The 23015-nt window shown below is 35.5% G+C and overlaps 4 protein-coding genes across 10 annotated transcripts in view; 2 read left to right on the forward strand and 2 right to left on the reverse strand.

The window, feature by feature from the left end:
* The window catches only part of LOC145731652 (discoidin domain-containing receptor 2-like), a 53662-nt gene extending 46147 nt beyond the window's left edge, over window positions 1-7515 (forward strand). Inside the window, exons 10-20 of one of the 3 annotated variants that reach the window (XM_081983534.1) lie at window positions 1383-1558; window positions 1610-1785; window positions 1836-1946; window positions 1997-2120; window positions 3024-3170; window positions 3707-3877; window positions 3936-4063; window positions 4282-4374; window positions 4432-4573; window positions 5926-6075; window positions 6131-7515. In XM_081983534.1, coding sequence (XP_081839660.1) covers window positions 1383-1558; window positions 1610-1785; window positions 1836-1946; window positions 1997-2120; window positions 3024-3170; window positions 3707-3877; window positions 3936-4063; window positions 4282-4374; window positions 4432-4573; window positions 5926-6075; window positions 6131-6280 — 1568 coding nt within the window. In that variant the 3' untranslated portion in view covers window positions 6281-7515. Of the gene's footprint in view, window positions 1-1382; window positions 1559-1609; window positions 1786-1835; window positions 1947-1996; window positions 2121-3023; window positions 3171-3706; window positions 3878-3935; window positions 4064-4215; window positions 4375-4431; window positions 4574-5925; window positions 6076-6130 lie in introns of those variants that run through there. The other 2 variants (XM_081983535.1, XM_081983536.1) reach the window with 2 other exon arrangements.
* Window positions 7516-7938: 423 nt separating this feature from the next.
* Not3 (CCR4-associated factor Not3) lies at window positions 7939-13019 on the reverse strand. 2 transcript variants are annotated; one of them, XM_081983513.1, is made up of 9 exons: window positions 12787-13019; window positions 12371-12603; window positions 12163-12318; window positions 11925-12104; window positions 11725-11863; window positions 9659-9843; window positions 9488-9590; window positions 8461-9182; window positions 7939-8269 (listed from the first exon to the last, which is right to left on the reverse strand). In XM_081983513.1, exons 1-9 carry the CDS (start codon window positions 12809-12811, stop codon window positions 7961-7963), a joined length of 2052 nt encoding a protein of 683 aa, XP_081839639.1. In that variant the 5' UTR covers window positions 12812-13019; the 3' UTR covers window positions 7939-7960. The 2 variants fall into 2 exon arrangements, with proteins under 2 accessions (XP_081839639.1, XP_081839640.1); XM_081983514.1 differs by having other exon boundaries at window positions 9659-9819; window positions 12787-13018.
* A 671-nt stretch (window positions 13020-13690) lies between these two features.
* LOC145731684 (odorant receptor 10-like) lies at window positions 13691-17616 on the forward strand. 2 transcript variants are annotated; one of them, XM_081983572.1, is made up of 7 exons: window positions 13691-14716; window positions 15500-15856; window positions 15911-16117; window positions 16728-17057; window positions 17107-17211; window positions 17263-17418; window positions 17477-17616. In XM_081983572.1, exons 2-7 carry the CDS (start codon window positions 15575-15577, stop codon window positions 17525-17527), a joined length of 1131 nt encoding a protein of 376 aa, XP_081839698.1. In that variant the 5' UTR covers window positions 13691-14716; window positions 15500-15574; the 3' UTR covers window positions 17528-17616. The 2 variants fall into 2 exon arrangements, with proteins under 2 accessions (XP_081839698.1, XP_081839697.1); XM_081983571.1 differs by lacking the exon at window positions 13691-14716 and adding an exon at window positions 14752-15242.
* Window positions 17617-18396: 780 nt separating this feature from the next.
* On the reverse strand, window positions 18397-22780 carry LOC145731682 (protein APCDD1-like). 3 transcript variants are annotated; one of them, XM_081983568.1, is made up of 5 exons: window positions 22581-22780; window positions 21339-21459; window positions 19909-20180; window positions 19607-19851; window positions 18397-19550 (listed from the first exon to the last, which is right to left on the reverse strand). In XM_081983568.1, exons 1-5 carry the CDS (start codon window positions 22603-22605, stop codon window positions 18657-18659), a joined length of 1557 nt encoding a protein of 518 aa, XP_081839694.1. In that variant the 5' UTR covers window positions 22606-22780; the 3' UTR covers window positions 18397-18656. The 3 variants fall into 3 exon arrangements, with proteins under 3 accessions (XP_081839694.1, XP_081839696.1, XP_081839695.1); XM_081983570.1 differs by lacking the exons at window positions 21339-21459; window positions 22581-22780 and adding an exon at window positions 20604-20768; XM_081983569.1 differs by lacking the exons at window positions 21339-21459; window positions 22581-22780 and adding an exon at window positions 20343-20592.
* Window positions 22781-23015: the final 235 nt, after the last annotated feature.

The raw sequence follows: 23015 nt of genomic DNA on the forward strand, positions 1-23015 counted from the left end.
GAAAATTAGGAAAAGAGAATAGAAAAATCTACAACACTGTATTTAACGACTTTGAACCTTGTGTCTCCAATTTGGCTCATCCTGTATAAGATTATTATACTTTTCTGCATTTTTTAAGATTGAGTTTCAAGAAGATAAAGGTACTTTCTTAAGAATGTAAACTCGACTCTATACGAAAAACAATTACTTCTTAGTCTATGAAAGTTTCTTATTATCACACAGACAGGTAAAAAAATTCAAACTAAACTAACTAGACTAGATTGTCGAAATACATTATCAACTGTAGATATCTTCTCAACCATAGACTATGGATCACAGTTGCCAGGACATAAAAAGTCAATGATATAGACTAGAAATAAGTAAAGTAAATAGAATTATTAAGAGGTGGCTCTAACAATGCATTCTGAATACATTCTCTTTGACTGTCATCAAATCGATGGGTGGATGTTACCAAAAAATTATTAGATTCTACTCTCCCACTAGTGGCTCACATGTCGTTGTGTGGTCGAGATAAATGGTAAGATGCAGTCAAGAGAACCATCTAAAAAACATTGAACCTCTGTATTCACTTGGAAAATGGACATTAATCGTTATTTCCGCTGGTTATTCATATGCAAATGCATATTTCTCTGGATTATGGCAAGCAAACATTTTAAATGTAACTTTATTATAGTCATAAAGTTTGTTTAACTGGCTTCTCTCCACCTAATTAAATTATTTTCATATTACGTTAACTCAAATAAAACTTTTTGATTAAGTGTTATCCTACACTGAACTAGTTTGATATTGTTATACAGATTCTCGGTAAACGAATATTTGTTGAAAATTACCGAGAAACAGGGAATATTAAAAGAATTTCAGCACGTTTTCATACTCGAAGCAATTTAAATCGCGAAGCTCGGAAGCAAAGTGGTTCCGGAAAAACAGAAACCTTGTTAGCGTTTATTCGCCGCTGGTTTGTTTATCGGTTCGGTAATAGTAAATTGGAACGTTATAAAAGAGAACTCAGTGGCACGTCAGTTATTGATAAAGCTAAAAACGCGGGTAGGGAGAAGTTTAAAGCGATGAAAAACAATTAAGACTCCCCCATTTTCCGGACGAAAAGGACAAAATAATAAAAGCCATGTAAACAATAACATAGATTTAATTTCCTCGGTAAAAAACCGCACCAATCGTCTTTCCGATATCGACCCCCCTCGCGCTTATTGTTCTCGCTAAATGATGCGTTCTTTGTTACCCAGGGGCAGGGGGGGTAACTAAATCAAAATTATAATGGTTTCGCTTCCTTCAAATCATCAATCTTTATTTCTGGCTGTATTGTTCAGGTAAAATTGATGGCAGAACGAGATTTTTTTTACTTACGTTTGACTTGTTTCAATCAGTAGCGGCCAAAAGGAACGGAGATGCCTACGTTGAAGTAGTTATTGGTGTTCTGACTGCTGTAGTTCTGCTGCTTCTCGTGGTTTTCCTGGTGGTTCTGATCATCAACCGAAGACACAAACTGCAAGGTTCCCCCACTTTATTTCGTAATCCTTTTGGAGTCAAAATGAACATGAAGGTATGATTCATCTGCTTGAACCTAACCAAATTTCAAATTGTTATGAAACAGGACTTGTTGATGAATTTTTCTCCGGGAACAACACAAAACAACACAAACCATAGTGTCCCTATCACTCCGGTAAGCAGACCGGACAGTCGTTTAGAAAATATTTCTCCTATGACCTATGAGGAGTATAGGTCATCATTAGCCAGCAATTACTACGGAACAGACTACGCTACTTTGAGGTAAAAAGAAAATTTTAATAACAATTCTAATTAATTGGAAATCTTGATAGATGCAGCACGGTAGAACCAGTCAGTGAAAGTGAACACACTCCTCCAGAAGTACCTCCCCTGCCAGTTTCTCCGGACTTGACTCCATCAGGTACCAGTCTGAACTATGCCAGGTAAGAAATCGTTTAGCAAGTAAAACATATGAGCATAAATTTTTCAATAGGACTCTTCAAAATGCAGCTACCTTAAGTCCAAAAACTAGAAATACACAAAGTGGAGGTTATTACTCTAGAGACGCTACCGAAAGAGGCAAGAAATTTTATACTGCTCCTAGAGAAAAACATAGGGTAAGAACATTCGTTTTCACATTTGGTAGTAGTGTGCTTTTTACAATTATTGGTATATTGTCACCGAAAAAATGATAATCATAACAGGCGACGAATATTCATGGAGCAAGCAGTGTATGCTTCACTATGTCTGGGGTTACTATAATGAAGCAAAAACTAGAGTTGACAACCATATTTTTTCTGTAAACCTGGCCATTTACTTCCTAAGTGGTGTTATTCTGCTGAAGTCAAACTACTTTAATGAAAGTACAGAAGACAGTACAGATTTTTGCTTCTGTATACTGGCTACTCTTTGTCTTCATTGGATCTTCATTATTTTAGGTTTGGAGCACTAATTTTGTATATTATTATACCCTTTTACACCACAGTTCAGAAGAAGTTAATGGCAAATACTATGAACAGGAGGACGAACTGGCTATTGGGAAGTCTTTATGGACTATATAAAGGACAACTTGATTCTAACCAATAAAAAGATTCAATTTGGGTGACCCTATGTGGATACTAGTTTTGCATTTTGGATAAGGACGTGAAGGAGGCTGAGTTTTTGCTTGAAAAGATTAACCACCTACACCCCAAAATACAGTTTACTTTGGAAGTTCAGGAGAACAACACTTTAAACTTTCTAGACTTTACTATATCTCATATAGTCCAAAAACTAGAATTTGGCACCTTCAGAGGAAGCCATCTGAGACTGATCATGTTATACCTGAGGACTAGATACTATGCTTATGTTCTCTTCCTTATTTTTAATTTATGTCGGAATGTCAAAAATTATTTCCCTTCCATTTATCCAAATATTTTCAGACTTTAGATATGCTCTGTAACTGCCTGATTGTGATTAGAATGATTGAAATGAAGTTTGATATTAAAAACCTCGAAATAACTAAAAAAAATTGGTTACAGGTTTCCTCGCCACCGCCTTTAATGTCCTGGAATATAGTCCCCAGCATGGGACAGTCATACTCCATATCCAGAGAAGTCGAACTAGTATCGGTTTCAAACTTTTCGCTAAAACCAGTAGAAAAAGTGGGGTCATGTCCAGTCGGAGAGGTAAGTAGTCTAAAAGAAAGTAAATCTTCTCGAGACGAATTGGACCTATTTTTCCAAACGTCCTGTCTTTTCTAAGTGGGCTTTACATGACAAAGAATCCAGCTCGGCGCATAAATCAATAGGCCAATTTAACTTGCAAGAAAGGACCATTGTGCCAGACTTTCGACAAAGTTAACTTATAGGGTCCAGTGACTTTCTGAACTCCGAAATTCATGCATTTTAACGGCCATGGCAGGCACGAGAAGGGATAATAATCGACACCATGGAAATCTAGCCGTTTATTAAGCCGATAAAGGCGAGAGGAAACTTTCTAATTTAATTAGGGTCGGAAGTTTACGGAAAGACACGAACAATTTACAGTAATAAAGAAAACTTCAACCGGCAATAACCGCCAAATAGGGCAAAACTTTCTCACACTGGGCCGATATTTTCATATTATAAACTCGGCGCGAAGTTATATCCTACGGCAACATTTCCTCATTTACACTGTATTACCACTAGGTGCGCACAAATCTAGATTTAAACTATTATTTCAGCTGTCACTGTATGAAACAGAAAGTCCAGACTGTGCCATCAGCGATACTTGCAGACTAGTGATTGTCCGAACCTCGAATCCAGAGCGTCATAAAGGGGATCCGGTTGAAAGTTTGAGGGAAATCAAGTTTTTAGCTGGACTAAGCGATCCAAATATTTGTCAGATTTTAGGGGTAAGTTTGCAAGTCGAGACATTTAAAGTATGAAGCTTGTTTTCTTATATTTCTCCAGGTATGCGCAACCGAGCAACCGCCTTGGGCTATAATAGAATACGGAGAAATGGGGGATTTATCCCAATATCTGCAATTCCTTGTAAATAGAAATGGTAGCATTAGGCCAGCTGAAAATCATCCCATCAGGTAACCAAACTAGTTATACTATAATGCTGTTATTTCCACACATTCATATTTAAGAGTAATTATAATGGCAAATGGTTTATAATGTCTTTTAGAAACTCACATACCTTAAGAAATGGGTATTACAGTACACTCTTTATTTCTTTTTTTTTTAGAGAAAAACCGGAATTATTAGGTATTTAAGTAAATGAACCAAGATCTATATTTTTCAAATTTTTCAGCACTGGTAGTTTAATATACATGGCGACCCAAATAGCGTCAGCCATGAAATACCTAGAATCCAAACAGGTCGTTCACAAAGACTTGGCGGCCAGGTAATTACCCATATTTTACCTGTATAAACAAACATTGTTTACTTATTTGGTTTTTAGGAATTGCCTGGTAGGGAGAGGATACGTGGTTAAAATAACTGACATTGCAATGGCAAAGCCTCAATACAGGAAAGAGTACGCGGAAATTGGAGGACGGCCTCCAGCGCCAATCCGTTGGCTGCCCTGGGAAAGCATATTATTGGTAAGCAAATTGACTGTAAATTGACATAACGTAACAGAAACACGCTATAATGTCGGTTTCAGAATAAACAGAGGAAATATTTGTTTCAGTTCAAAAATTATGAGACTTTTCAGCATTGTTGACAGGTTTGAAGCTTTGTGACACTGTTATTTTCATTTCAATCTAGATTTTCTATATATCGTTGAAAAGAGGATCAAATATGCTATAAAATGGGGTTTGATCGAATTTTGTAGCTTTTCGTGTTTTTTGAGATATTTTAATTAAAAAATTATGATAAAGAGTGCTACAAAATGGCAAAACACACTTACACACACCTTTGATATTTCTGTTTTGTTGCGAAATACTATGAATTTTTACCCAAGTACCTTATTGGTTGAGTTCATAATTCTGTACACTTTCAGTTGGATCTGGATCATTAAAATGTTTTCTACAATTTTTTCAGTTTTTCAAAACTTTTTGCTGGGTTAAACCGTAAAATTCAGAGAATGGAAAACTGAAATTGATAAATTAGAGCAAAGTTTATCTTAGCCTATGCTATATTAGCCACAAATCCAGATCTAAAGGTAAACTGCAACGTCTATTTTATGAGAAAAGTTTCTGTAAAATTATGAGAAAAAATAGAGTTTACGGAAAAGTTTACAGTATAATAATACCGACGCTCGTTGCCAAATTGAATTAAAAATAAGAAAGTTTTTATCGAATGAAAAAGTTCTACAACGTTGATATTAGCCGCTAGAGTAATTATAATTTGTAGAAAGAAAACCTTTCCTGTTAAAGAAGCAGCTAATTTTTTACAAACCACTAAGTTCTTCAGTAGGTACTAGAGGTATTATGCAAGAATGTAAAAATAGACCAAATGACAGTGACAGTGTGGAATGGAAATTTATTTTATTTTTTTTTTATTTTTTATTTACCCTCATTGAAAAATATTTCGTTTAGGTCAAAACATGCCAATTTATGTAGTAATTGTTGGTCCCAAATTTTCTGAAAATCGATAGGCGCGTTTATAAATTATTTCGAAAAATCGATATTAATTTGAGAACTTTGGCGCCCTGCAGCGGCAAAATTAAGCAACTTTGGAAGGTAAGTCTGCCTAGATCGCCTTATATTTGGCCCAGGAAATTTGTGATTAAGCGATGTACAGTCATTTCAGGGACAGTCCTTAAAACTTTTGAATAATATAATCGAAACGTCTGCGATGTTGTTTTCAACTGAACATTCTCAAAATAATTAGCAATTCATTGACATACAATAAAAAAAATCTAAGAACGCCCACAACATGGTTTGCAAACTAGTAAACACTTACCTATTTGTCATTTTCTAAAAGAAATAAATATAAACTACTCTTTTAGGATCGTTACTCTTGCTACAGTTCAGTATGGTCGTTCGCTGTTACTCTATGGGAGATCCTAAACTTTTGCTGCGAGCGACCTTTTGCCAATCTCTCCAATGAGAAAGTGATCCAAAACGCCGAACACATGTACTATGGTGGGGAACTGCAGGTTAGTTTACCAAATTATACCTTAAAAACTATCGATAAACTAGAATGTAATGCAGGTGGTCCTGAACAAACCCTCGTACTGTCCTACAGAAGTGTACGATTTGATGTGCAGTTGCTGGTGTAGGGACGACACAGACAGACCTACATTTAAAGCTATTTACTCCTTTTTAAAAAGAGTTAACAAAGACTATATACCTACAGATTAAACTAGTTGATATTAAAATAAAGTAAGCAATAATGAAGCTATTTTCTCCTGTTGTTGCTCTGTCGCTCATATGGGTGCTGAAGGATTATTTGTTTTTTTTATGTTGTTGTATAAAGAATATCTTTTATGAAATGGTATATCATGTTTGTTTAAGATTGAAAAACTCCAGCCATGTTTTTACCAGCCACTTTGGAGTTACTTTATTTAAAACTTTACCCTGAGCTTTCCTTATAGACTGATGTTGATGATAAACGATTGGTGTGATCTAAGCTGTACGTGCGTATTATATTAATATAAAAAAGTATATACAAAAAGAAGCTCACGAAAGTAGATGTGATAAATACGTATGCCGCCAGACGATATAATTTCTCATTCATCTTTTAGTCAACTTTAGTCAATCTACAGTGTGTTCATTTCAAAACTTTCCACGCAAAACCTGTAGAAAGTTTCCAAAGTCCTGAAATACTTGAATAATTTTATCAAGAGTTTCGAACAGATATCACGCAAATAAAGGTGAAAATTTTGAACTGCACACTCTGTATAAGTTTTGGGTGTGTGTTCAGTCTTATCAAATCATTAGTGCTTCCATTTCCATACTTATAGTAGTTATGGTCCTTGCTACTTTTAATTAAGTACCTTCCTATAGATGGATTATTCGGGCATAATTTCGACAATCATATCATACCGCGCGCTGTACATAAAGCAAAGAAACTTATTTACTATTAAAGATATTATACATAGGAATAATTAGATTATAGGTCGGTTAGATTGATGTCATAGAGTATAATACTATCCAAAATTGACTGCATTTGTTTTTATATTGTATGTAAATAAAAAAATCGTCAATATTTAAGGCGACTATTTCTATTCTATGCGTACTTTTAGATGGACCAACGAAGTTAAGATTGTAATAAAAGATTCTTTTAGACATTAATAGAATAAGTTAATTATAAAATATAGTTAGAAATGTACTGACTTCTATGCATCGATAATTAATGTTTTTCCCAAAAAAGGAATTTATGTTTAATTCTGTCTCAAATATTTAGTTTTCTACTTGGCAATTTTATAATTCTCTATTGTGTAAGTCGTGATAACATATGGAATTAGATACTACTATTGTAATATTTACTAGATTGGTTCAATTTTCCTGTTTTAAGACTTGTGTATATTGCTTGTACACTTAAAAGAATATAATGTTAGAACGTTTGTAAAATGAAATAAACGGATTTTAAAGTATGGTTAAATATTCTTATGGGGGGTAAAAACAGTTAGGAAAATGCAACTAACATTCAGTGAAACGAGCGAAGCGAGTTAAGAAACGTGTGATTAACATAAAAAATTTCAAAACTAAAACAAGTTACACAACTTGCTTATTTTACCTAATTTAAGGTTCTTTTGTATAAATATACCCTTTGCTGTGCATTGGAACCCTTATAGAGCAAAATAAAAATTTGCCAAAATTGAAAATGTAATGAAATTGCTAACGTTCAACAAATTCCTGAATTATTGCTTTGCGTCCTGAAACATAATTTTTAAACAAAAACTCTAAATTGTAGAACAAATTTACTTCCCGAACAAGTTTTTCTTCAAACTCAGCGATCATCTGATGTTGGCTATCATTTTGTTGGTTGGTTTAAAACAATAAAACACCATAAACAGTTTGATATAAATTAAACTTTAATTAATTAAGGTCCCTATCTTCTAAGAATTTATATTCAAACGTAAAGCCCTCCTTTTTGCGCTGACCCCACTTTTCGTAATCGAAATATATGTAAGTGCCCTGTTCATATTCCTCGTTGATAATTTTCGGCTCCTCGTGCCGTTGGAACCACATCATGTATTTGGTGTGGAAACGCCAACTCTGCTTTTTCAACGCTTTGGCGGCTAAGTACTGAGCCTTAGTCCCTTCCATATAGTAGAAAATAAAGAAAAGTGTTTCCGTACCCAGCCGCTGGTAAAACTCGGGTGTGTCCGAGTTAAATAGCGGCGCCTTTTGAAATAAACAAAGTAATTAGATAATCAACAAACTGTTAAAGCAAAGAATAGCTATTTAACAAGAAGAGACAGTTGAAAGGAGAAACATTCGTTTTAGATTTACTTGAAAAGTTAAAATAGTGACAATTTTTTAATCATCTCAAAAGTTTGCCATATGAACTTACAAAATTGTCTGTAAATACTGACCTGAATATAATATGGCGGTGTATTGCACGGGTTCCTAGGTAAGTAGGTGCGAATCCGCTCGGTGTCTGAAGGGTGCGGCATGTGGTAAAAAGCCGCTTCCATCAACTGGAACTGTTGTTGATGCTCCTTTTGAAGAGGAACGGCACCAAGCGGAGCCACGCCCAGCAAAGGAGGAATCATAGCTTCTGTCTTCGCTTGGCTTTGGTTTCGATTCGTTGGGGGCGGGGGTGGTGGCTGGGGCGCCGCCTCCAACATTAGTTGGGGCGGAGGTTGCTGTTGTTGTTGCTGCACGGGTGGAGCGTCCAATCCGGCCCTGTCTATCACTTGTTGGGCCATCGTTTTCAAAGTGGACATTCCTTCCGAGATCTCTTTTTCACAGTCGATGCTTCCATTAGTAACAATTTGGTCCGAATTCGTTACTGTTGGAGGCAACGTTGGCGCTGTTGAGATAATTGTTTCGGTGACCGCAGCAGGCGCGTTGAGGGTGTCCGATTTTGGAAGGCTTCCAACGTTTTGATTGGTCGGCAACGTCGGTGGGGCTGGGGAGTTGTCATGCGCACTCACCGACTTACTTAAATTGTTAGCGGCCACTGCTGCAAAGTTTCCAATCGCTGGGGCATTAGCCAGCGGAACTGGAGACGGTTCGCGAGCAGTTAACGTCGTTACAGGTGTAGCACTTGTCGGTTTGTTTGGTGTACTGGACAGTGCTATTGGAGTTTTACCTATACAAATCATAGCGGTAAACTTAGGGTATTTTAGGAATTTACTGATTGACCACTAAACTAACAAAAAGTTGTTTCCCCAAGACTTTGAATAGTAAATAAATTTCATGCAAAATAGATAAAGACCATAATTTTACTACTTCTCAGTTACACCCCAAATCAATAGCAACCAAAAAAAAACCATTATATTTAATTGTTATTTTTAAATGTCAAAGATAATCAGCAAAAACCTTGCTGGGCCATTCACTTTTTAGTGTATATTCCTAGAATTGTATTCGAGTAAAAAATAAATATAAACAAAATACCTGAAGATGTAGACGTTGCGTTAAGGTTGGAACAATTTAATATGGAGTTTGTGCTGCTGTTAAGCGATACAGCGGTTGCTCTCACTGGCGTCGGTTTTATCGCCTAAATCATCACAAACTGTATCTTCCAACAAAAAAACCTTGTTGCAATCGTATTACAAAATAACTTACCTTAGGAGGTTGTTGCGTTTCCTTTTGTACAATTTTCTTTTCGTCGGACAGAATGGAATCTGCCGAGAGGTTGGCACCGGCCGACGTATTACCTAAGGGACATGGTGGCGCTGGCGACGCTGTAGGCGACGATCCTGAGATCATGGACGTAGGCGTGCCTCCTGTATCATTACTGTCAGTTGTAGCTAGACGGTTAAAACGAGACGGGGATCAACCAAACAACACAGGAAGGATATAACCAGGACAGGATTATTTAATAAATAACTCAAGTAGTATAACAAAGCCGTTTCTGATACATTACCGGGTGGAGACCTGTGACGTCACGTGGAACCCCGGTCCCCAAATCTCCCGTCCAGTTTCTCAACCAAAATGAGGCAGAAACGGCTTTGCTATACTACTAACTCATAATTTGTTGGTCTTTATCAAATGAAATTAAATTTCATAATTTAAAACATTAACAAATTATAGCTTTGGTGGGAAATTTTAGTAAACTGTGGAATAACTAGTGGAATTTGTTCAGAATTAGCTCATTTTTATACCTTAATTATAAAACAAACAAAAAAATTATGCCTACAAAGAAAATTAAATAAAATGTTCTACTCTACTGGCTTTCAGTTTGATTTTTGAGTCAAAAAACTAATATTTGCTTTTGAAAACATACCAGCTCTGAAATTAACCAGGATGGTTCGTTTAAATTGCAATCCGTTGTCTTCTTTTCTAGAATGTTTTGTCTCATTAAACGGCCACGTAATTAAAAAAATCTTAGTTCAAACAAAAAACGGTCATGTGACCCTTTAAACTTTATTTCGCTATTTGCAGTCACATGACCTTCAGGATTTCGGTTTGACATTAAAAAAAAGTCCCGTGACCTTTAAAAATATATTTTATTTTTGAAAATCGTCACGTGACCATTTGCACATTATAAGGAGTCAGGTGACTCTTCAAATAATACTTTGCCATCTAAAACAGTCACGTGACATTTAGGAATTAGTTTTCACGTTAAAATAATTGAAAATTGTCACGTGGCCATTTGCACTGTAAAGAGGGTCACGTGTCTTTAAAAATATCAGTTTAAACTGAAAAACGATTACGTGATCCTTCAAATGACATTTTGATATTTAAAACTGTTATGTGTACATTATAAATTCCATTTTTAATCTTAAAAGAGTCACGTGACCTTCCGGATCTGTTTTGACGTTAAAAAAGTCACGCGATTTGAAAAAAAATAGTCTAAACAAAAAAACTGTCACGTGACGTTAAAAATGACATATTAATTTTACAAATAGAGACGTGATTTCGTGTATCAGTTTAAAACTTAAAAAAACGGTCACGTGACCTTCAGGATTCTGTTTTGAGGTTAAAAAAGAGTCCTGTGACTTTTAAAATAAATAGAATCTTTATTATCCATATCTCAAACCAGAAATTCTTATCTTGTTTAGTTTTCAAAAAACAAGTAATTTAACTCAAATTTATTTCAAAAAATCAAGTCTTCTTTCAGTTCAGTTCAGATGGAAATTATTTGATGATTATAGGAAATACTGCAAAAGTTGGCAACTATGTATGCAATGAGGAGCTGCATTAGCGCCATCTCTTAGAGTTTACCTACAACTGAAGCGGCCCAAATACATTAGGAAGCCCTTGAAGCCTAAAGGGCTTTCTTTTTGGGTGCCACTTTAATTACATTGCGCTGGTTGTCTGTACTTAGTCTATAATTTCACTCAAGATTTTAAATTGTTGAGGTTAATTTTGAAAATAATCTCCACAATTTATAAAGTAAATAAATATTAATATTTACAGCTGAGTAGCCTAACAATGTTTAAAACTTTATCACTCTACTAATTACTATAATTAAACATTTCCAAAAAAATGGGGACTGTATTTGAATATTTTTTTAGTATAATCCCCATTAAATAAAGAATAGGCCAAATTGACTACTTTCACCTTCAAATATTGGATTTCTTGATAAAGTTAGGAAAATAAAAGTAGAAAAGAAAATATAATACAAAAAATAGTAAAATTATAAAGAATATCAAATAATAATAAGAAAAAGTTATAGAGAGACTCACCTGAAGAAGGTAAACCAACTCCAGACAACTCAACCTCATCAAGTCCGATGATATCATCATAAATAAACTCATTATCCTCAAAGTCAGGCTCTTTCCATGATTCAATATAGTAATCTACATTATCTTTGATTGGTTTAATCTAGCATTACAAAAAAATATAAATTACTGTAAAGCAAGTTAAAAAGGAGTAGTTTTGGTACCTGTTTTACTTCTACAGACTCATTAACTAACATCCTTAACAAGGCCTCTAATTTTTGTATATGAAACTTATGCCGTTCCAATCTAGATTTCAGTTCATCCATTCGTTCCTGTTTGTCTTTATCCAGTTTCTTCTTACCCTTGGAAAGTAACTGTTCAATTTCACTTTCAAAAGAGTCTGTCTAATAATAAAGTGGCTATGTAACTTAGCAGTTAAGATTAGCTGTATAGAATGTGTACTTGTATTGAAAGTTCATCTATGGAAGTACTCAGCCAGTGCTGCATCTCCTCTTTCTCCTTCTGAGCAGGATCAAGTTTCTGAGCAGCTCCTAGGCCCTCCTTAGAATAAGCTTTTGTTTTGGTTTCCCTTTCTACAACTTTAAAGCGCTCCATTTGCTAAAATACTTGCTAGTAACAACAGGGTTAAGGTAAACATCATCCAAGTCACCGTCTCAATCAGTTTCCTATTATCCATTAAAATACTTTTATCTTTGATTTCTCCTGATGCTATCCAACTCTTGATTTGGTCTCGAAGACGTTGCAGCTTCTTGATCTCTTTCTTGAGGTCAGCCTCATATTTTTCCTTCTGGTTGCTATTTGTGGCATTGTGAACCTTTTGCCAAATATCCTCAAAAGTTTCTACACCTTCTGTGACTTTTTTTAAGCACCTATCAATTTCCCCTAGAAAAACCAACATATGTAGCAAAAAGTTGTTTACACAGAACAAAGTGATTGTAATATATGAGTTTAAGTAGTGGTTATCCCCAGCTAATTGGCCCCAAAAAAACCCACAAATGTGAATACCATTTGGGGTCAGTTTCAGGGGGCAAGCTAGTCAGTATAAAGACAAAAAATGAGTTTCACCTTGCAATTTTCGACTGGCGGCCATGTCTCTAAAACACTACATCCAGCATTCTAATCCGTTTTTTTAGAGAAACTTGACAAACGCAAATTGGAATACGAAGTGAAAAACCGCAAATCCAATTGGAACCTTCAAAATTACGGTATTTAGTACCTATATTTACTTTATCTGCAAAAAAATAACACCAAACGTTCACAGATTCTCTGCATACAACACAGGGACAAAACAAAATGCGTAAAACTTCAGTAGTCAGCCGTCAATTGTCAAAGTAATTGATGTTCAACTGACAACTGACGGAAACCATTGAAACATATCAGTAACGCAGATGGGTAATGAAATTATGTTAATAACAGAGACAAGCCGGAGACGCGCATCTCAATGATGAAAATTTGTCCGGATATTCCAAACGTGCTATCTCTCTCTTTTTTCACGTTTTTCGCATGAGGGAAGGTGTTAGTGAGATGCCGCTGGGGAGCTGACGGCCGCGTGACGTCACTCTTGGCGCTCTAATTTAAAATTGAATTATCCAGTATCCAGTTATCCACAGCCACCGCCCTCTATACTAGAAAGCCTACAATGTCACTTTTAATGGCGGCGCTAGCGGTTTTCGTTTTATACACAAACCTATGGCAGATGCAGTAAGAAATATGTTTTTTTTAACTGTTTCATGTAGTTGATTGCAAGTTGTGAGTGAAAAATCAAAAAAAGGTTCATTCACGAACGGCAGCAAACAAAAATAACTTACGCAAACAACCTCAAGTTTTGATTTTAAACCGTAAAAATTCATCTAATCCTCAAAACACTCAATTTCCACAATACAAACTGTCACCACTATTTCCGCCGTATTGGAATTTTTGACAAGCACCTTCTAGGCTTTCTAGTATAGTAGGCGGTGACCATACGTCTAAATATCATAGAAAACAAAAGATAGAGCACATTTCAAGCTTTCTAAAAATATCCCCACATGAGTTGATTGATAACACCGTTTGGCCGATCTCGAACTAAGTGACAGCTACTGTCATTTTGACAGCTGGAATGGATTCCCCGTCCCCAAATTAGTCGAAAATGACCCATCAACCCTAGTGAAATCGGACTGGTTTTGACGTTATTAGCTGCCAAAGTGATAGATTAACAATAATGCATCTCAAGCGTTTTTTAACAAAACAAAACGAGTGAAGGGTGGTTTTTGACTAATTTTGGGGCGCCCAATCCATTGGTGAAATCACTTTTTTTATATCTCCACAAACAACCGGGAAATCCCAGTTTCTCGAACTGAGTGACAGCTACTGTCGTTTTGACAGCTGGAATGGATTCCCCGTCCCTAAATTAGTCGAAAATGAGTACCATCAAGCCTAGTGAAATCGGACTGGTTTTGACGTTATTAACTGTCAAAGTGACCGGAACAAAACGAGTGAAGATTGTTCTCCTCGCGCCAGGATACAAAATTAAAAATAAGCGAGCGTGACGAGCGTCTTGGGAAACGGAGGCGTGGCCAGAATGCGATGATGGACGGAAGGACACGATGGTTTCCGGATTCCCAAGATTGCCTGGCGCGCGCCCTGACAGTAATAACCAAGATTAGAGTCGCAGGCCGCCATTTTGAATTTTCTGTCAAAATATTGACTTGCATCTCATTTTAAAGAAAATTTCACGTAGTTTCTAGAAATGGCAGACAAAATGGCGAATGGGCCGGGCACTTGCAAAGGATGGAAGAGTCAAGAGTAGTCAAGAGGATTTTCAACCATAAACTGGAAGGTAAAAGACCGCTTGGAAGACCAGGGGCGTGATGGTCAGACAAAATCCAGGAGGCCACTCGATCCATGCTCGGGACTCCAAACTGGCGGAGGACAAGAATGGTTGGAGAAAGAAAATAAAGGAGGCCAAGGCCCGATTTGGGCTATAGCGCCATTGGATGAATAAACTATTTCTAGAGTAAGTTTTTTAGAAGTCGCAGGAAGGTAAGTAGCAAATCATTCAGAATCGACCAAATTTTGCAAAATCAATATTACTCATCAGGCCATCGCTCAAATTCAGCCAGAATTATGCAGTAGAGTTATTAAAAATTGGATTTGAGGTCTGTTTTTAACACGTGGACATTTACAGAATATTTTATATTCTGGACATAATTGCAGTTTTCTTAATACTGCACACACAGCTGGTTTTGTCCATTTTGATATCGACACGCCCCTCTTTGAAATGACCTTTAATTGTCTACTGTTTTGTTCAGCTTTGAATCAAAACCTAAAATTGTATTGGATAAAAATAAATCCAAGCAACCAATCTCCTTCAAGCATACCAGTTTTAATTCTCCTATTGGCCAACTTCACTGCAATGAATTAAATAAAAGTTGCCAAACCCAAATTTGTATTAATAATTTATGATCATTCTTACTTAATTACAAAAACAGTTTGCATTTGTTGCATAGTGTACTAATGCAGCACAAGTGCAAACGATGGCCGTAAGTAGATTTGATATTTTTTTAGCAAATATTAGCTTTACTGATTTACTTTAACTGAAACTACTCACAAGAACGACTGATACAGATCAACAAACAACAAAATAAAACATTTTAACCAAATTTCAACGATAGTACAGTTCTGAGTAATTAAGTAGTGTTAATTTACAAAATCGACCTGCATTTCAACACAATAACTTAGCAAACAATAGACTGATGCTGGTGATACAGGCTGGAAGTTGAGTATTTTCTGTCTTCAGGTGTATCCAAAATCAGAATATTTGAAAGTACCAGCAATCTACTGTTCAACAATAGGAATATTTCCTTGGAAGTTCATGTTCCAAGACAACAAAAATCTCCAGACAATTTACCGTTGCTACTCCATAGTGATGTTAGCCTGGTGCATCGGTTTTGTGGTCACTGACTACATACAACTGGTAATACTGCTGACTAGTAAAACTCTGGATATGCAGGAAATCTCTTTTAATACTTGCATAACGCTGCTTTTTACTTGCATTGGATTAAGAGCAGTAATAGTTTATTTCTCTCCAAATTCGGCAAACATTATACAGTCGATAATAGACAGTGAAAAAGTTACATATCTTGATGATGCAGAGGTTATTATTATGGATACAATTGTTCGATTTTTTTATTTTGTACTACTTTTTTAGTGCATGAAACTGGAGAAGAAACACTTACGAAGTGTGCGCCTGATATCGCATTGTTATTTCATCTTTATTATATTTTCTACAACATCACGTTGTGTATATTTCTTTTCCAAAGAACCGGATTTCATACAAAATGGAAACGAAACTGAAATAGTGAAGGAACATATGCTGTCGATATGGTTTCCCTTTAACCAAGAAAAATATTATTTGGTAGGTTCTTCTTCTTGGTTCCACAGTTAAAACGGGTTGTTGCATATAAAATGTAACTACTCTACTATATACGTCTATTTCACTTTTTAACACTTTTGTAGTTAGGCAAATAATTCTGACATATAAACATTCTGCACCAGCTACACCAAAATATGCCATATGTGTCATACAATTTCTCCTAGAGCACCTGGTCGAACTATGCCATCCCTATTTCCTCTTAACTCTAACCGTTCCTAATTTCATACAGTACTTTCCTGTTCTACCCACAGGAAGCATCATGAAAGTAATGCGTATTTTCTGGATGTAAAGTCACCAATAAAATTAATAAATATTTCTGATAATATAATAAAGAAATACAATAAACTGTCGAATTATGCCATATCCTCTCTAGCAGACACATGTTGCCTGTGAACTGGTTCTCTGTTCTGTTGTTCTCGTTCCTATTGACTTCGTATCGATAATTTCGAAATTACCATAAAATTTTTATATATTCTTTGCTGTAACAACAATTTCTTCACATTATCCTAGTTTGTGCATCATAAGCATATTTCTTAAGTTTACTTAGAGCTTTTATTAAAAGTTATGTATTTATGTATGTTATTACTTTCAGACTGTCTATAATATTGAATTACTCGATTCTTTTCTTGGCACTTTTTTTGTGGCTTACGTGGACATATACACGTTCAACATGATAAGCTACCCAAAAGGACAATTAAAGAAACTTCAACATATAATGAAGCATTTTCACAACTACAAAGCAAAGTATAGTTCTGAAACTAATGAAGAAAATGACTTTATAGTGTTTAGGGATTTGGTAAAAAGACACAAACAAATAATTCAGCACATAAATGCTTTCAATGAGTCAATGGAGTTTGTTGCGATTTTTGAGTTTGTACAGAGCTCTGCTCAAATTGCTTGTGGGTTGACTCAAACTAGTTTGGTAAGCATCAAAACAGTACAGATTTATTTATATCACCTACAAATTTTAGGAAAACCTGACCATCGGTTCTTTTCTGTTTGTAATGTCGTTTCTTATTAGCATGTTGGTGAGACTGTTTTTGTACTATTATGCTGCAAATGATGTTACCGTGGAGGTACAAATGTCATTAAACATTATACTCTAGCTACTACTAAATGTATTGTAGAGCACGAAATTGGCGCAATGTATTTGGGAGAGTAAATGGTACGAAGAGTCGCAGAAAATCAAACTTAGTATGTTGATGGTTATCATAAGAGCGCAGAAACCTCTTATTTTTAAAATCGGAGGATTTGGGGCTATGTCAGTTCAGTCCATTGTTACAGTAACAAAAAATTTGCCTTTAGTATATGTAATATTATGTTAAATTAAAATTGTTGCAGATCCTGAAGGCCACCTATTCTTATATTACTCTAGCATACAAAAGAACTTAAAGTAAAACACTTTATTAAATCTTGAAATACAATACAATTTAGCTGTAGTTAATAATTATAGTTTGTAGTAATAAATGAGCTGCACATAATTTGCACTTTATTTGTATCATATGTCGATAAGATTTATATAAAAAAATAATTATGCCGAATTAGCCATTGTTTTGCCAGTTGTTTATTGTTTTTTTCCTTTAGTTGAATATTTCAAACACGTTTCATTAATTAAAAAAAATCTTTAAAAAGTGACCTTTAGAATAGCTTAATGTAGAATATCACTCAAATTTCAGTGATACTATCCGAGTACATTTTCTGTTTTTTTACGTTCCTGTAGCGTTACCCTGATATTTTCAGCCACCTTTTAATAAATTGTAACCTAAATAATATACGTCTGCTTAGTTCGTAGCAAATTCTGTCGTTTAAAATTGGATATTCTAAATTTCTCAAATTATCCTCTTGTATTATCTGCATTAAAACGGATATGCAATATTACCATCTTGACAATTTTCGCACAAACACAGTTAGTTCCCAGTCTCTCGAATTATTCATCAGAGTTCCACTGTAAGAGCTAATTAACTGTGCATAAATTTTAAATTACGTTTAAACAGTTGGTCCATTAAAAATGGAACACTAGTAAATAGGACCTACGGATCGATTTGTATTTGTATAAGTAAGTCTGACTCAATGTTACACAGACTTAGCCCTGATGACACAAAGTACGTTGAAGCCTTAACATTTGATGTATTAGTAAATGTTTTTATTTTTTGAAGAGATTCCAATTATCTTCAACTTGATACTATATTTACGGGCTAATTTTAACTTTAAAACAGGTTACACAGAATATCAATAAACCAGTCATTAAACTACGACACACATTACCAGAAAAACTCATATAATTACAGAAAAGAAAACTTTACACATTTACACCACAAATAAAGTAAGTACAACAAAATCCCTTAAAAAATAAATTAAGTTTTAATTATTCTTATATACAAATATCACTGGTTTCTCGTCCCTTATAAAACACTACAAAAATCAACAGCACCAATATTACATTTACAATATTATTACATAATATGTACCTACATGGTTTTAAGATAATATCACAGTAGACAATGACACGAATATTTTAATGTTACCTAACAAATAAACAAAAAAACATCAATACACTAGTAAATAATATGGAAGGTAGGGTAAAGGTATGACACGAGTTATTCTCCGCGTAATCATCATTCAAAATCTCCCACAACTTGTGGGAATACCCTCCCACATCCCCACATTTAACCAAAGGTAACTGGAACGCAGTGGGCCTCTTTTCAGGATCGTCAAGTTGAACATCTTCAGTGTCCACTTGTCCCAAGAACAGCAAGCAAGAGCCTTTATAATCCATTTCTAGTTTTATGACGTCGTACTGCATGGAGGGAAGTACAAACCCCAAGTTGATGCAACCCCTAGTGGGTGATAACTCTTTGGGTACGTTTACCTCCCAGTTTCCCAATCCGCAATGTCTGATTAATCGAGCATCGTTAACCATTTTGGGGTCTAGTACCGTTAAAGTGGCTCTTTCGATTTGAAAATCTATGTTACTAGTCCTTTTCAGGTTGTCGTTGAGTCCTTGGAACTTAAAGTGTCCAGCGGCTGTTAGAATGAATTTGGAAATTTTGCAAAAAGGGTCAGAGTAGAAATTGTGCTCGCCAATCCAAGAAGCGTCCTCTGGATAGAATGAAAAACTTCTGGTGAGGTACAGAGTACCACCTGGACGGCTTTCACATCTTGAGGAAATCCACTGACCCCAGATATATGGAGGTAGTTGGGGTTTCTCTATTAGATGAGGTGGTGTTTTAGCGTTGGTAAAGATGTTTTGAGGCAGGGCTTGTGAGTTTTTCAAGTTATAGGTATGTCGATTGAGTTTTATTTGAGTTGGCTCTTTGACGTGCTTAACTAAAGGTACTTGAAAGCTGGTTGGATTGTAATATTGTCTTAATCGAGGATTAGTGTTAATGTCACCCAACAGAAGTTCCAATTTGACCTTAAAAAAAAATTACAGTAATTATTTACAACATGGCAACAACTATACAAACTTACATCTCTCGAGTTCTTCTGATCCATCAGCGGTCTTAACTGCACTTTCACCAACTTTAACTCATTAAAAGCCCATTTCAATGGACCTAGACAACTAATATCACTAAAATGCACGTTGCTACCTCTTCCATTAATCGCGTAAGCGTTATGCTTGGAAAACCATAAATTAAACTTTCTCTTATTTTCGTCGTATCTAGAGTCGTAAACTGTGTGTTCCTGGTATTTTATCCAAGACTTCCATGCTTGCCCTACATATTCTTCAGTTAATACAGATATCACAACACTTAATAACGAATCAAACTCACCAGGACACTCTTCAGAGACTTTCCGGTCTAACTCATTAGCGGCATTGTCATCATGGGGTATTACGGTAATATTGAGGAATTTCAACGTGGATGAAGCGGCTCCAAGTTGGATGATAGAAGTGCGTAACTGGATTCTTCCGTAAGCTTGCATTGAAAGCTGAGGAGAAGAACAGGAATCGTCCCAGTAGCGATGTTGGGAAAGGAAGAAGTTGCCGGTTTCGTCAAAGGTATAAGAGCGTAAAACGTATTCAGGTCCTGGACGTGTCTCGCACCTGAAATTGATTTTTACTTTAAAAAAAGAGTAACAACTAGAGTAACTTTAAAAATACGGTGTTTATCAGTTACGTTGTTTTAAACTACATATAATTTAGAACTAACAAAGCTTCACATTTTTAAAAAGTTTGGTATTTAACGCTGTATGTGATTCCCTGTACCTTATAAAAGACATAATATTCAAAATTTTTGTTTTTATGTTGATCCCATTGTGGCTGAAATACAAATCCATAAACTCGGTTGCTGCAATCACATCAAATATACACAGCATCAGCATTAACAACTACCTCAACAAATCGTAAAATTATAGATTTGTTTATGCTGTCAGATTTGGATATCACAACAAACACACGTCAGAGATAGAAATAGGAAGATCGATCGTCGTTTCCTTTATATGTGTATGGTTTGCTTGGCGTATTTACCGAACAATTACTGTATAGATAAAACTGAACGAGTAGTGTGAAAAGGCAACTATATTCGCCCAGGTACCATCAGATTGGACAAGTCATATATCAAAAAAGAACGAAAACAAAACACGACAGGGGGTTAAACAAACATCGGACCCAGACGACCACCTGATGGAAACTATTAATATTAAAGCATCGACTAGATGCATATCGGTGTCCTTGAGTCATTTTAGGACTGTTCAAAAAAAAATTAATTTATTCCCTTTCAAAAAGGCCCAAACAGACGAATAAAGCAGTCACAAGTCAAAAAATACGGCTGATAGCAATATGCGATTCACGAAAAGAATGTCCCCGTGTGGTGACATATCAAAAGTGCAAATCCAATTTATGGCAGCCGCGACCAGACGGTGGTACCCGGGTTCCTTTTTTTGTGAGTAGGATTCCAATGTAATTTTTTTTAGATTGGTTTTGTAGATATCCTCTGTCTGCATTCACAAAGTACTCTCTACCGAGCGACCAAAATAATGCACCAAATGACAGCAAAATTAGAATCTCACACCTATTTCGATAATTTAGCAAAAGCAGTAATTTCTAGGTTCTAGGATCCTCTGGCTTTTTCCATTAATGAAAATGATTATAATGTCCTCTGACCTAGAAACACAGTTTCACTGTTTGTATCTTTCTAAAGATGAACATAACCCCCATATTTGCACCACCCTGAACATATTTTATGCTATGTGATGAACTTACCCTTCAGAAATCCATGTACCAGCAAGCATTTCAAGACTTGTCTCCACAATAGTGTTGTCGTCCACCAAACTTGCCATTGATGACATGTCTTGACAATTAGGACTTGCCAATGCGGAAGTAACTGGAAAAAGTTTGTTCATCAGTTGCTAAGTGAGTCAAATTGAAATAATCGTGAATGTTCCAAGAACTGAATTTCCTATTATTTTCCGCTTCAATTATATGCGAGGATTTATTTGAAGTGCGATCGGCCTGTTTGTTTTGGAGCAGCTTAAACCGACAGCTCCGGTGCATATGCGAACAATAAAACTGGCCTGTTAACAGCTTGAAAAAATATAGTCCGACCTCTGTTTGGTTAAAAGCTTAAGGTGCTCGAAACAGCAGCATTTTGCTAAAACCGTGCTTTAAACTGGTCGATTTCTGAATAGACTCATCCGACCCCATAAATCATTCACATCAAGCAGCTAAAGATGTTTTTTTTTGCTCTCATATCCTGCGTTCTTGGGTTACAGCTCTCCTAATATATCAACGCGTTTTTAATTGGTCCAAGTTTTTTAATTAGTTTCAATTAATGTTGTTCAAGAGGAGGTTTATGTGTAAGTGACAGCTAGATAATGAAACGTGTGTGTAAATCATACAGACATACAAGGTGTTTCATATTAGTTCGGGGTCTCTAAAAAACAATGAAGCCAATTAGTGTGAGGCTGTGGAGTGTCAACCCATTAAGTTTTAAAAATTGACTCAAAACCATAAAAATTTACTTTCCTCTTCAAATTTGCAATGTAAATACTACTATTAAGATCCTTAAACAGTCTTGAAAAGGTTCAGGTTATCTTCCTGATGTTTTTCTTAGGTTTGACTGCCTTGGAACTCTAACATTTTTGAAACATGCTTAATGTTGGCAACAGCGTCTTTTTGTTATAAAATTTGATAAATTTAATCAAAGTTGTATCAAAAATGAGAGGATACTTTTAAAATCAAGGTGACATTTTTCAGTTTTACTTAGTATTTTGAAAACCACCAATTCTGGTGTCTTACACTGTTGAGAAAACCTTTAGAAATTAGGAAGTTAGAAAAATTACGAAAGTGTATAGTTTGAAACGGAAGTTTGTTGTAACCAATTTTCAAACATTTACTTTTAATAACTATTGAAATGTTAAAATCATAAGTTAATTTTATTGCTAAAAATGTCAGCTTTTGTTAGACACAATCGAATAAAAATAAAATAAAATTAACAAAACTCACCTAAAATAACCAAAACAAACATCATAACTTTGATGAAATGAAAATAGACGCGTACAATACGAATCACATATCCCGGACTTTTTCGAACATCAGCAATCAAAACGGCACATCCGTTTGCTGGCAAAGCCAAAACAGTTTTGGAACGCTTTTAAGCTTTTAAAAGCCTGTTCGGTTCATGTGGTACCCGGCCCGAGTACCTACGAACTAATCCGAACGAAGTACCAAGCAGGGGTGTCTTTGTTCGGAGGGACGTACTTTTATGACTGTTACTGGTAAAAGTTTTATGGCAATGCAAAGTTGATTTTGATTTATTTACCTGTCGAGCGTAATTTTAAGGGTGAAAGCAACCGTACAAATAGTTTTGTTTACTCAACCCTTTAGGTAAACACTTATATCAAATACTCTTAATCTACAAGCTGTTTGTAGTGTAAAAAG

This window comes from Ips typographus, linkage group LG7 (assembly GCF_016097725.1).
Source record: "Ips typographus isolate SLU linkage group LG7, UJ_Ityp_2.0, whole genome shotgun sequence".
Classification (NCBI taxonomy): domain Eukaryota; kingdom Metazoa; phylum Arthropoda; class Insecta; order Coleoptera; family Curculionidae; genus Ips; species Ips typographus.